This window comes from Nannobrachium achirus (assembly GCF_963921795.1).
Source record: "Nannobrachium achirus genome assembly, chromosome: 15".
In the NCBI taxonomy this organism is placed as follows: Eukaryota; Metazoa; Chordata; class Actinopteri; order Myctophiformes; family Myctophidae; genus Nannobrachium; species Nannobrachium achirus.
The window spans coordinates 40,936,125-40,948,353 of NC_137822.1; the positions used below are offsets into that span (position 1 = coordinate 40,936,125).

Below are 12,229 nucleotides of genomic sequence, written 5' to 3' on the forward strand. Positions count from 1 at the left end.
ACCCACAGGTTGAGAACCACTGCTCTAGTGTGATGCACCCTGAAGATGGTGTTGATTTCGTTGACTAAAACTATGATGGAAAATGTTTGTCGACTACCTTTTTTCACTGACCAAAACTAAATAAAAACGAAATGAAAAACTAAGCCATGTATGATGCCTAAAACTAAGACTAAAAATATATTGACAATTTTGTGTGGATTCTAGTGGAGAAGAGATCCAGTAGCCATACTGTACGCTCAAACGGACACCGACTGACACATGACAGTCTGCTTGTCTTGGACAGGGACAGATTGCAGATTGAAAAGGCCCTCAGCTCTGAACTGGATAAGATCTGCCCCTGGCTCAAACTATCAATACACCTGGGTAAAACCCAATCCATCCTCTTTGGGTCAAATCCTAACCTTAGCAAGGTCGATAACCTCACAATCAAAGTGGGTGACAATGTAATAATAATATAGATAACTAGAAAGATGCAATTGGAAATTACAAGTGTGGTTGCCTTGAGTTGCTGCGAGTCACACTGGCTCTACTGTCTCTGTATCTGTATCTATCCTTGTCCCTATTCCAGACATTCTAACCATTCACAGATCACGTCCAACCCAGATTTGGCAAAAAAGAATGGTCAAATGCGTTCTCCTGCTATGCCACTAAAATGTGGAACGCCCTTCCGAAGGCAGAGTGTAAATACGCTTTAAAACAGCACTGAAAAGCCACTTACAGGCGGCTGCTATACACGAAACTGGTAAAAGAAAACAAAGCCTATCCCTATTCCTCCCCCTGACCTTTCTATTGTAAATGCCATTTACTTTGCATTGTGTTTTTTGATAGTTTTTGAGCGGTGCAAACTGCTCCTATAAGTGGCTGTGCGTGTGTCCGTAGAATCTTTCCTCAGCGTTTTGCCATGATAAAATGTGTGTGCGTAGCATCATGTTTGTCTAGTGATGTCATATGTCATATGTCTGTAGCCTTTTTCCTCAGCGTTTTGCCATAGCAAAATGTGTGTGTGTAGCATAGCCTGTACATCCTAGACTTAAATCCTAGTCTGAAGATGTTATGCAAGCACGACCACCGCTCACTTCACATTGGGTGTGATTTTTTGTATTATTATTATTGTGGGCTCGGTGAAAGCGAACACACGTATGTAATCTTCATTATTTATCTATCAAGTTCTCCTCAAACTGACGTAAGACATCTATCAGTCAAGTTCTCCTCGACAGTACAAAGGCAGGGCCCTTGGCCAATGAGGTGCAGCCAAAGGGTATAGATCTTTGTGCCCATACATGGTGTTGCATATTATGTTATGTTATTATTATATTTAAATTAATGATATCTTCTGCATAGTACTGTGTTCTATATGTCTGTCATTCAATGTTATGAGTTAAAAAAGGTCCCCAATGTAAACAAGCCACGGCTTTCATTAGCTTATCCTTTTAGTTGACCTTGTACCAGTGAACTGTACTGTCATGAAACTGTACCTTTTCCTATGCAAACTTCTAATAAGGTCTTCTATCAATCAATCAAAACAAACAGACAAAAAATGCCCAAAATTTGGAAACTGATGTCATCATTGTGACGTCATCGTTGCGTCATCGATGCCACGTCATCGATACCGACCTTATAAATACCATCGCAAGTTGGCCTTTCCTTATCCACTGAAAGAAGCCTCGAAGTCACCGTTGGAGCCAACGTCAAAGCCGACTTAAAAGTCCAAACACCCGAACCGTTAAAGAACCCCACCGACGCACCCTAAAACAAGATGGCGAGCGTGTCTGAGCTGGCGTGCTGCTACTGCGCCAGCATCCTTTTTGACGACGACGTGGCCGTCACCGAGGACAAGCTGATCGCGCTGCTCCGTGCCGCGGGCGTCAACGTGGAGCCCTTCTGGCCCGGCCTGTTCGCCAAGACCCTGGCCGGGACGGACATGGGCGCTCTGATCCGCGGAGTCGGCGCTGGGGGGGCCGGAGGAGGAGCGGCCCCAGCCACCGCGGCCCCTGTAAGAGCCACCACCGCCACCGCCACCCCCGTAGCCGCTGCCAAGGAGGAGGAGAAGAAGAAGGAGGAGTCTGAGGAGTCTGATGACGACATGGGCTTCGGGCTCTTTGACTAGAGGTGGTTTTAAAATCCAGGGGTCTTCAACGTTTTCAGGCCAAGGACCCCTTAGTTGGTTGAGAGAGAGATGAAGCAGGGACCCCCGCAACATGTTCATAGATTCCATACAGTTTCATTGTTTGACAGCACAATCGTCAGTGTACTTTGGATTCATGTCAATTTGTGTTTTCAGATATTTAACCACTTGAACCGTCAATACTTGACCTTTCACTCTGTACTTAGTGTGCTCTTTTTCTACCAAAGCTTTTTGTCGAAAGTGGCCAATCTACAAGCTCACAACGCCTGAGGCTGCAGGTGTTGTGAGCTTGTAGATCTGCTACTTTTGGCTAAAGTTCTCAGAATATAGACACTAGGGTTCAAATGGTTAATATATAAAAGGAGAAAAAAAGTTTCTATCACTTAAAGATTTGGAGGACCTCCTGTTGAAGACCCATGTTTTAAATGATAACGTCCAATGAAAGAATTCACACCCGTGTGAGCCTGTGAGATGAGCTGTGCGGATGATGATAGACCCACATGGAGCATGTATTTGGTATTTGATACAACAATGGAGAAAATAAAATTTGCACCCCTGCAAAATGAGCGGTGCAAATTATTGGTCCGTGCTTTTGACTGACACGTGATGTCATGGACGTCATGGACAGAACGGATTTTGATTGGTCCGTGCTAATCCTTTTGGCTAACACAAAGTGAAATATGGGGCGGTTTGCATCGCTCAAAAATTGGATCTGAGCGAAAAAGAGAATCACATGGACATACACACAAAGTCGCTTATTGGAGCGGTTAGCACCTCAAATAAATAAAGGAAAATACCGAGCGTCTCCCTGGTGAGGCTCTCTCGGCCTAGGGTGAGGGTCCCTTCACTTTTCGGGAGCGGAAACCACTTAACGTCATGTTGTAGTCCTAGACGGACTACACTTTGGCCGGAGAGATCAAACCGGAAACAGTTTTAACCCAAAATATTCCCCTGCACTCAAGGACATACTTTTAGGGCCTACCTAATAAACCCCTTGATGTGGCTACTCGAACATTTTAATAGGGATTGGGGAAACAAACGGGGGGAAACAAAACAAAACTTATTCTGCTTGTGGTTTCCGCCTAGAACGGATCAACGGCCCGTTGTAAACGAACACCAGGCTTTCCCCCAAGAAAGCCTGGTGACGTGAGGTCTGGGAGGAGGAGGCAGACCAAGGACCAGACCTTACACTGGCCTGGGAACACCTCTGGATTCCCCCCTGGAGGAAGTGGCTAATGTTGCTCTGGAAAGGTGAACCTGTAAAATCTCTGTTGTTTTTTTTTTTTTTACATTTTTGAAAAATATCTAATGTTTCTTTTTATTTTCTCTCTCTTTTTTTTGTGATCATCTGGCTTGTCCGGGATGCGAAGCGTGGCCTACATCTTGGCACAGACTTGCATGGGTCTTGGAACATTTTTAGGGGGGTTAAAGGGATATTCCACTTTAAAAAAACTTTTTATCATTGTATGGTCTAATCAAGCTTGTATGAACACCCTGAACAGTTTTTAATTTTCTTCATTCGGTATTTAGATATTTGATGTAAATGTTATCTGGCCCTCCAGGCTCAGGGCCTCTCCCCACACACACTCATTGTAACTTCAAACTCCATTTTAACCGTGATAGATTCATTAAAAACACCCATTATTTTTTCTGGTGACTCATACTACCCTCCTAATATGTGAGCAGGCCGTGTTTTTTCCATAATGTTTTTCATGTATTTTTAATAATTATTTGTGAAAATGGAAAAAACTAAATACAATAAAAATATATAAAAAAATACGTGAAAAACGTTATGGAAAAAACACGGCCTGCTCACGTATTAGGAGGGTAGTATGAGTCACCAGAAAAAATAATGGTTGTTTTTAATGAATCTATCATGGTTAAAATGGAGTTTGAAGTTACAATGAGTGTGTGTGGGGAGAGGCCCTGAGCCTGGAGGGTCAGATAACATTTACATCAAATATCTAAATACTGAATGAAGAAAATTAAAAACTGTTCAGGGTGTTCATACAAGCCTGATTAGACCATACAATGACAAAACGTTTTTTTGAAAGTGGAATATCCCTTTAAGTGATATTTTGTTCATTATTATTGACTCACCTCAGTGTGCCTGTCATTACGATGCAATGAACATCCTTGCCCTTTGTTCTCTGCTCTCTCCTAGGCTGATGTTATTGCTATTGTCATGTTGACACGGGCCTGCAAGCACGCTCACACTAACTTGATGAGTAATGACAGCACACGTGCGCGCGCGTGTTTGTGTGTCGCAGGCACGTGCACACATAGACATCAAAGAGGGCTTGAGCCCCTGCCCCCTGTTATCTGTCTGTAAAAAGTGCCCTCTCCAGATCATGAATGTAGTTTTTATTATGGTGAAATAAATGCAAATGACCCTCTTTCCATGCCATACCTGAGGCAGCATTCAAGAGAATTGCCTTGTCCAAAGTAAACTCTCCTGAACTTGGATGCAGCATCTTATGTTGAAAGAATTGCTCTCTCTGTGTAGAAATCCATGTCGTATATCAAATCTCCAGTATCGAGTAACAGATTAGTTCAGTGTGGTATCAAGTACCGAAAATAGCTGACCACCAAGCTCACAACGCGGTTCGCTGCAACGCGTTTTGAGCTTGGAGGTCGGCTATTTTCAGTATCTTCATCAAAAGGCCCTTTTAGAAATTTTAGCCCCTGCCTCTCTATAACATTCTCTGTGTGTCCCTGTGTTTGTGCGTGAATGTGTGCATGCGCGCGCACACGTGTGTTATGACATTGGCTAAACGTGTCCGTCATTCTTCTGGAACATTCCCTTAATTCACAGTGAAACTCACTCACATCTAAATCCTCTGAGGCATGACACGCGCACGCACGCACGCACGCACGCACGCACGCACGCACGCACGCACACACACACACACACACACACACACACACACACACACACTCTGTAGTCACACAGACATCAGTCTGTCCACTCAGACAGCAAACGGTGACATTTACAGTCATCCATGGACACAATGTTTTCAAGAGGTTTGAGCACAAAGCTTTCACCCAGTGCAGTGCACGTCAACGGACACAAGAACAGCGGGCAGCTCCATGTAACATTTAGCTATCTTGTCCAAAACGTTAAAAAGTACAACATTTTGGTCTTAAGCAATGTAAAGTAGCCTATATGACACTTTAGCCAAAATGACTGCATATGCAGGTTTTGTAGCAATTTTAGAAATGTTTTACTATAATTATGTTCTTATAATGTTCTATCATGTTCAAAAGTGTAATCAATTTTGAATATTTTGGACCAAATAGACAGTTTTACATGGAGGTGCCCACTCCTTAGTGCTCGCCCTTCCTGTTATACCCACCTCACCACTAGGAGGCACACCCATCCACCCATCCACCCATTCTGTGTGTCTGTGTGTGTGTGTGTGTGTGTGTGTGTGTGTGTGTGTGTGTGTGTGTGTGTGTGTGTGTGTGTGTGTGTGTGTGTGTGTGTGTGTGTGTGTGTGTGTGTGTGTGTGTGTGTGTGTGTGTGTGCTGCACGTGGTGACAATGGTTGTGTGTGTGTGTGTGGTTGTGTGTGTGTGCGTACATACTCTGAAAATGCACGGGGCAATGTGGGAAAAGGATGATCCTTAAAGGTGCAATGAGTGATATTTGTTAAAATAGGTGTGTTAAATATCTCTCTATTCTGATAGTAATGATATGCAGACAATTGGACTCGAGTCATGATGACTCGACTTGACTCGGACCCGAGTCATATTTTTGACGACTTGCGACTTGATCGGACATAAGGACAAAAACTTGAGACTCGACTTGACTTGGAAGACAATGACTCCCGACTCGACTCGACTTGAGACACGCTGACTCGGACGACTTGCCGCTACGTCACTCACCAAAGCAGTCGTGAACGCCACGCTAGGTTCACACTTTTATTGATTGATTGATTTGATTGATTGGAGACAGGCATGTAAGCGAGAGCACAAGCACGGAAGCAGCCAAACACTCTGGGCACCAGACTGGGCACCAGACACACACAGCACGAATTGCTACTGCTGCCCCCGAGCCTGATGCAGCCAGTGTGTGTTGTGTTGGTGATATACTGTCGGTCGATCATGTTTTGAACCTTAATAAGACAACAATGTCACTCACCACTGTCACGAACGTTGATCTGTGACTGCTTAAATAATATCCATTCATGGTAGCAAGCCTCCGTCTTCCAACACTTTCTCACTTTTCATAACATACATCCAGTCGTCAGCAGGGTTAAGAACTTCACTAAATAACTCCCACGCAAAAGCTTTATTCCTTTTCATTTAGCCTCCGACAAGTTTTCCACTCCACTGTTATTCTTGGGAGCTTTTCGCATGGCCCGTAATGTTACACAAACAAATGTGACCGACCAGAAATGTGTTGCCAGCCTGTGGTGGTTGCGTAGTCATTCTATAGTTTACGACGGGTAACGAAATTTGGTGTAACTTGGGGTTACTTGCGGTCATGAATGGGACCCCATGCCAGCAAAACAAATGATGCACGTGTCGTGGAGTAGGCAGCTAAATTTGTGCCTGATGAGAAATTACTTTAAAATACAGTACTAGTAGTACAAAACAAAGCATGCACGTTAAGATTATTGTGTCTTGTTTGTTTTTGTTTTTAAAGCAATAGGCCTGTAGCAGTTTTGTAGTTATTTTTTTTTTTCCTTTTTCAGAGGATATACCAGGAGTCTAAATTGACCCTTACAGGTCTGTACTGACAGTGTACAACCAAATCAGGTCAGAGGGTAGGCTTAGTGTTAGGCTACTGTTTTTTTCCTACTGAATGTTAATTACTTAATAGTTATGGTCACAGAGGTATCATTTACTCAACTTGACAACCTTGTGACTTGACTTGACTTGACAACCTTGTGACTCGACTCGACGCGACTCGACTCGACGCGACTTGACATGACAACCTTGTGACTCGACTCGACTTGACTTGACATAACCTTTGACTCGACTCGACTTGACTTGCCCACAACAGAACAACTTGAGACTTGCTTGAGACTTGGACCAAATGACTTGTGACTCGACTTGGACTCGGATCAGAGAGACTTGTACAATTGTCTGATGATATGTGCCTGACTGTCTGTCTAGCTGTTTAGTGGACAGAAAGGGTCAGGATATCAATATCGTCCAATCAGGAGAGAGGACATGCAGGCTACTGTAGGATACACCAGTGGAATTGCAAGTGATGACATCACAAAGACGTGGGTGGATAATAGAAGTGGAACGCTGACCGTTAACAACGTGAACCCTGGCTTCCAGTGGTGGTAGTGCAGTACATTTACTCAAGTACTGTTGTACAGGCACGTGCACACACAGACATCAAAGGGGCCTTTTACCCGTCTGTAAAAAAGTGCCCTCTCCACACCATGGATGCAGTTTTTACTATGGCCATACCTGAAGGCAGCATTCAAGATAATTGCCTCGACCAAACTCTCCTGAACTTGAATGCAGCATCTTATGTTGAAAGAATTGCCCTCTCTGTGTAGAAATACATGCCGTTACGCCACATCTCCAGTATTCCCTTGATTGTGCTTAGTTTAGTAGCGAAAATAGTCGACCTCCAAGCTCTCAATGCGTCGCAACGAGTTGGGCATGGAGATCGGACTTTTACTCGGGTATATATTTAAATTCCAGACATTTACTTGGTAACAGAGTAGGGCATTCACAAATAGTGATTTTTAATATTCTAATTATTCGACCTCAAAGTATTCGAATAGTAAAATATTCGACAGGATTCTCCAAACTGTCAAATATTAAGTAAGCAAGAGGCGAACATTGTGAAAATAGCCGATCTACATGCTCACAACGCCTCGCGTTGCGAGGCGTTGTGAGCATGTAGATCTGTGTTATCTGTGATAAATCTGTGATAAATGTTGATCTGTGATAAATATTTCACAATATTTATCTGTGGAACCGAGTCACATTAAATGTAATACCGACAATTCCAAGTGCTTTTCAGGGTGGGGGTCCCCAGTTCAAATATGTTTATTTTGGGGGTCACGGCCTAAAAAGGTTTGAGAAGCCCTGGTATAGAGCATTAACAAATTCATCCACCAGGGACATTGACAACAAATTTGTATGACTTCCTATCTAGCCAAGCTTTATAAACTATATCTTTTTTTAAAGAGAAACCCATAAGAAAATAAAAATAAGCGAATATTCGACTTCGGTGAACAACGTCGAATAGTGACTTTTATATTTGAATATTCAAATATTTGGTGAATTCCCTATAACAGAGTATTTCTACATTGCAGCAATGGTACTTTTACTTGAGTAAAACGTGATTATTTCTCCACCTCTGGAGGTAGGCCTATGTATGAGGGCAGCACGCAAACACAGCCCGTGTCCTCTTCATCTGATATGAAAATAAGGTCTCTAGGCCTTTATGACACCCAGTAACTGCTCCGTGAAGCCAAAATAAAGGCTGACCAAAACGTTAGAGGAGATCATGTTACCTGTCATCTGACCTGAACAGAACAGGGAAGAATAGGTGGCCTGCATGTGAAAGAGAGAATAATGCCGTTAGATTAAAGATTATTACCAGGATTAAACGGATAGAATGAAGGGTTTCATGAAGAAGCCAGGAGCATGAAGTTGCCAGGTCTGCTTATTATAAGCGACTTTGGTCTTTCTGCAGGGACATACTGGGCCCCTGATTCAGCCCGGGAAAAAGAGTTGGAGAGGCCCTCATTGCGCACTATAGAGAGAGATCTCTCTCTCTATAGCGCTGCTGCTACTCAAAGATTTGCCATTTCAGATCATGACAAAGTGACAAGCCAGTGGGCCAATTACATGAGTTATATTTCGTCGTTGTCGGGTGGAAACCTTGTATGTCCAAAACCGTTGTTTTGTATTTATCATTTTAAAAATGATTTAAACTAGTGAAAACAGACGATCTACAAGCACACAATGCCTCACACCGCGAGGCGTTGTGTGCTTGTAGATCGGCTGTTTTCACTACTTTTGTGCAAACAGTTTAATTTTTTACTTTTGTGCAAACGGTAAAAAAAAAAAATCCTAATGGCCGGCCTGGACCGGCCGGGAATGAACCGGCCGTTCGGGAGTTGTCCCGCTTTTCCCAATGGCCAGCACGTCCCTGTCTTTCTGTAAAGTCGGATATATGTATGTTGGACTTGTTTCTCAAGTGTAGTTGCTTATTTGGGCTTATTTATCAAGTGTAGTTGCTTATTTGCATGTGTGTGTGTCCACTCCAGTGCTGAACCATCAGCACCATTATGTTTCATGTTTTCATATTCTTTTGGAGTACTTATAACTAATTCTATCATTCAGTGGGGGGAAGGGGCTGAAACATTGCTTAAAGGGGAAGACCACCCATTTTCAATATTGAAATATGTCATTAATATACCTTAGAGGAGTTGTGCGGAAATAGAAAAAAAGTTCCCCCCCTTCTGTGTTGCCTAGAACTTGAGGATTGATTTTGGGGTTTGTATTGTAAAGTACAATGTGTGATGTCATCAAGTTGTACTTTACAATACAAACCCCCAAATCCATCCTGCAGTTCTAGGCAACACAGAAGGGGGGGAACTTTTTTTCTATTTCCACACAACTCCTCTATAAGGTATATTAATGACACAGTTCAATATTGAAAATGGGTGGTCTTCCCCTTTAAATATGGAGTCATAAATCATAGATCAGTGGTTCTCAAAGTGGGGTCCAGGGAAGACAATTGGTAAGACAAGACAAGAAGAGATATGGGGGTCCTAGAGTTTTTAGAGCCATTGTCATAGAGGACTGACGTGACCACGTGAATCCATTCTGTACTTCGACCCGTCTTGTTTTTTGTTTCGTTTTTTGACTGTGGTGACACCGCATTATAACAATCTTTCCGCTTTTTAGAGGCGCTCCAAGAATCTCCCTCATATGGGGTGGTGGCCTGGGATAAAATAACAAATCACACCTGGTGTGAGTTGAGCATTACTCATTCAGTTCATTTCATCGAGCATTCCCGCTAGCCAATCACAACTCGTTCTGCGACGTTTGGCCAATGAGACCCTGGCGTACAACAAACACTGAGCCTGGGACATTTCTGAAAACGTTATTCCCCCCAGTTTTTTACAGTTTTTGACTGGACATTTTTTACACAACAAACCTTGAGCCGTTTGTGCCGGCATGTAGGCTATATCTAGACCTGATGTAGCCATGCTTAAGTTTTCCTAAACCCTGGAATTTTTTACCCTTGGTTCTTTGACCGGATAAAGCCAGATTATAAGCCTCCTTTTCAGGAGCACCGCTCAAAGGTTTGAGAACCCCTGGTCCGTGCAGTCCCATGGTTTTCAACTTGTTTAAAGGGAAAGTGACGCCAGCGTGACGCGTGAGAATTCTAAGTGCCGGAGGTACAAAACAGCGTCTCGGAGCACAACCTGCCGCATTGGCAGTCGAGACTACTAAGTGTGTGTTAGCAATGATGACGCGAACGGGCTCCCAGCAGAGCCAGAACCTCCACGACACTAGGACAGAGTGCTTGGAGAGGGAGCTGCGCTGTGAGAGGGGCGAGAGCGACGACCTCTTCCTCTTCCCCCAGCCCATGTCCAAGCAGAGGAACAAGGAGCTCCTGTGGGGCACCTACGGACTGAAGGCCAAGAAGCCCCGGCCCAAGTCCACCGGAGGAGGACCCCGCGGCGGCGGCGGAATGGCGGCGGCGGCGGCAGCGTTCGACGAGAGCGGCACGCCGGCGGTCGGGCGCGGGCAGAGGGAGAAGGAGGCCAGGTTCTGGTCGTCGGCGGTGGCGATGGAGGAGGCCTGGGCGGACGACCGGGACACCCTGGTGAAGGAGAACCAGATGATAGGCCGGAGGCTGGACGCCACCACGCAGAGGATCAAGCACCTGGAGGACGAGCTGCGCAACAAGGCGGCCAAGGTGAAGAAGGCCATGGGCATCATCGACGACCGCTCCAACCGCCTCCTCTACATGCACCTGACGGACGCCATGAACGAGCTGCGGAGCAAGCAGGTGCAGTGGGGCAAGGACAAGCAGGCGCTGGAGGACCTCTTCAAGAGGGAGATCCGCGCCATGGAGGCCAGCTTCGACCGGGACCGGCGCGACATCCTCCTGGAGAGGGACGCGCTGTTCCGGGACAAGCAGGCCGTCACCAAGAAGCTGCGCTACGCCGAGCAGGCCATCGCCGACATGGAGCTGCACCTGGAGACGGCCGACCACGAGGTCCAGGACAAGAAGGAGGTCCTGCTGCGGAACCTCAAGGACTTTGAGAAGAAGTTCACCCTGGTGCCCCTCGACGTGAGCGAGATGTCCCGGGGTCAGCTGGTGGACAAGCAGGACGAGGTGCTGCTGCAGCTGCTGGTGGCCAAGATCACCGTGCACCACATCGCGGCCGGACGCGATGCACCTTGACGTGGCAACTAAAGGCCTTATCATAGTCCGAGGTGAAGAGCTATCACCTCACATCTTTAGGTGATAAGCTATCACCTAAAAATGTGAACAAGTGGAGGCCATCATATTATTAGTCTATTATTGGTCTAGATCGACCAATCAGTGAACGGGGTGATGGGGAGATGTCTGAAGGTAAAAACAGAGGAGTGATGTCGGGGTTCGCGTTGATAGGTCTTCACCGTGGCGAATGACGTAATGTTGTAGTTTTCTGACTTTAAAAGACTACACCGCGAACTATGATAGGGGCTTGAGGCTCCTTTTTGTTTAGTTTCCAAGGATTCTTTTCGGATTCGTGCACGTCTTTTGTTTCGGGAGATAAACCCCGTCAAATACCCTGGGATGATGTGTGTGCACCCACTAATAGACTTTGAGACCTCAACTGGCGATACACACGCCAGTGGCAGGAATGCTAATATAAAGCTTAAAATGTGCTGTTAGAAATCAACCTTCATCAATCAATTTCAGATCGATAAACCATGAGAAACGTCCATGTGAGCGTATAAAGCCAATTACGTCGCTGTTGCACACTGAGTGCTTTCTGTGGGTTTTAGCCCACACAGAATTGATGAGATTGTTTTGTAATTAAAGCTGCGCTTGCTTGATTGATCGCTCACACCCTCTCACACACACACATATTGGTTCAGGTCTATATAGGCTAGA

The 12,229-nt window shown here is 45.0% G+C and overlaps 1 protein-coding gene across 1 annotated transcript; it reads left to right on the forward strand.

Annotated features, from left to right (window-relative positions):
* Window positions 1-1,756: 1,756 nt before the first annotated feature.
* Window positions 1,757-2,107, forward strand: LOC308298795 (large ribosomal subunit protein P1-like; the record flags this gene model as incomplete). Its single annotated transcript, XM_080742471.1, has 1 exon — window positions 1,757-2,107. The coding sequence occupies one exon, from the start codon at window positions 1,757-1,759 to the stop codon at window positions 2,105-2,107; it is 351 nt and encodes a 116-aa protein (XP_080598597.1).
* Between the last annotated feature and the right edge of the window lie 10,122 nt (window positions 2,108-12,229).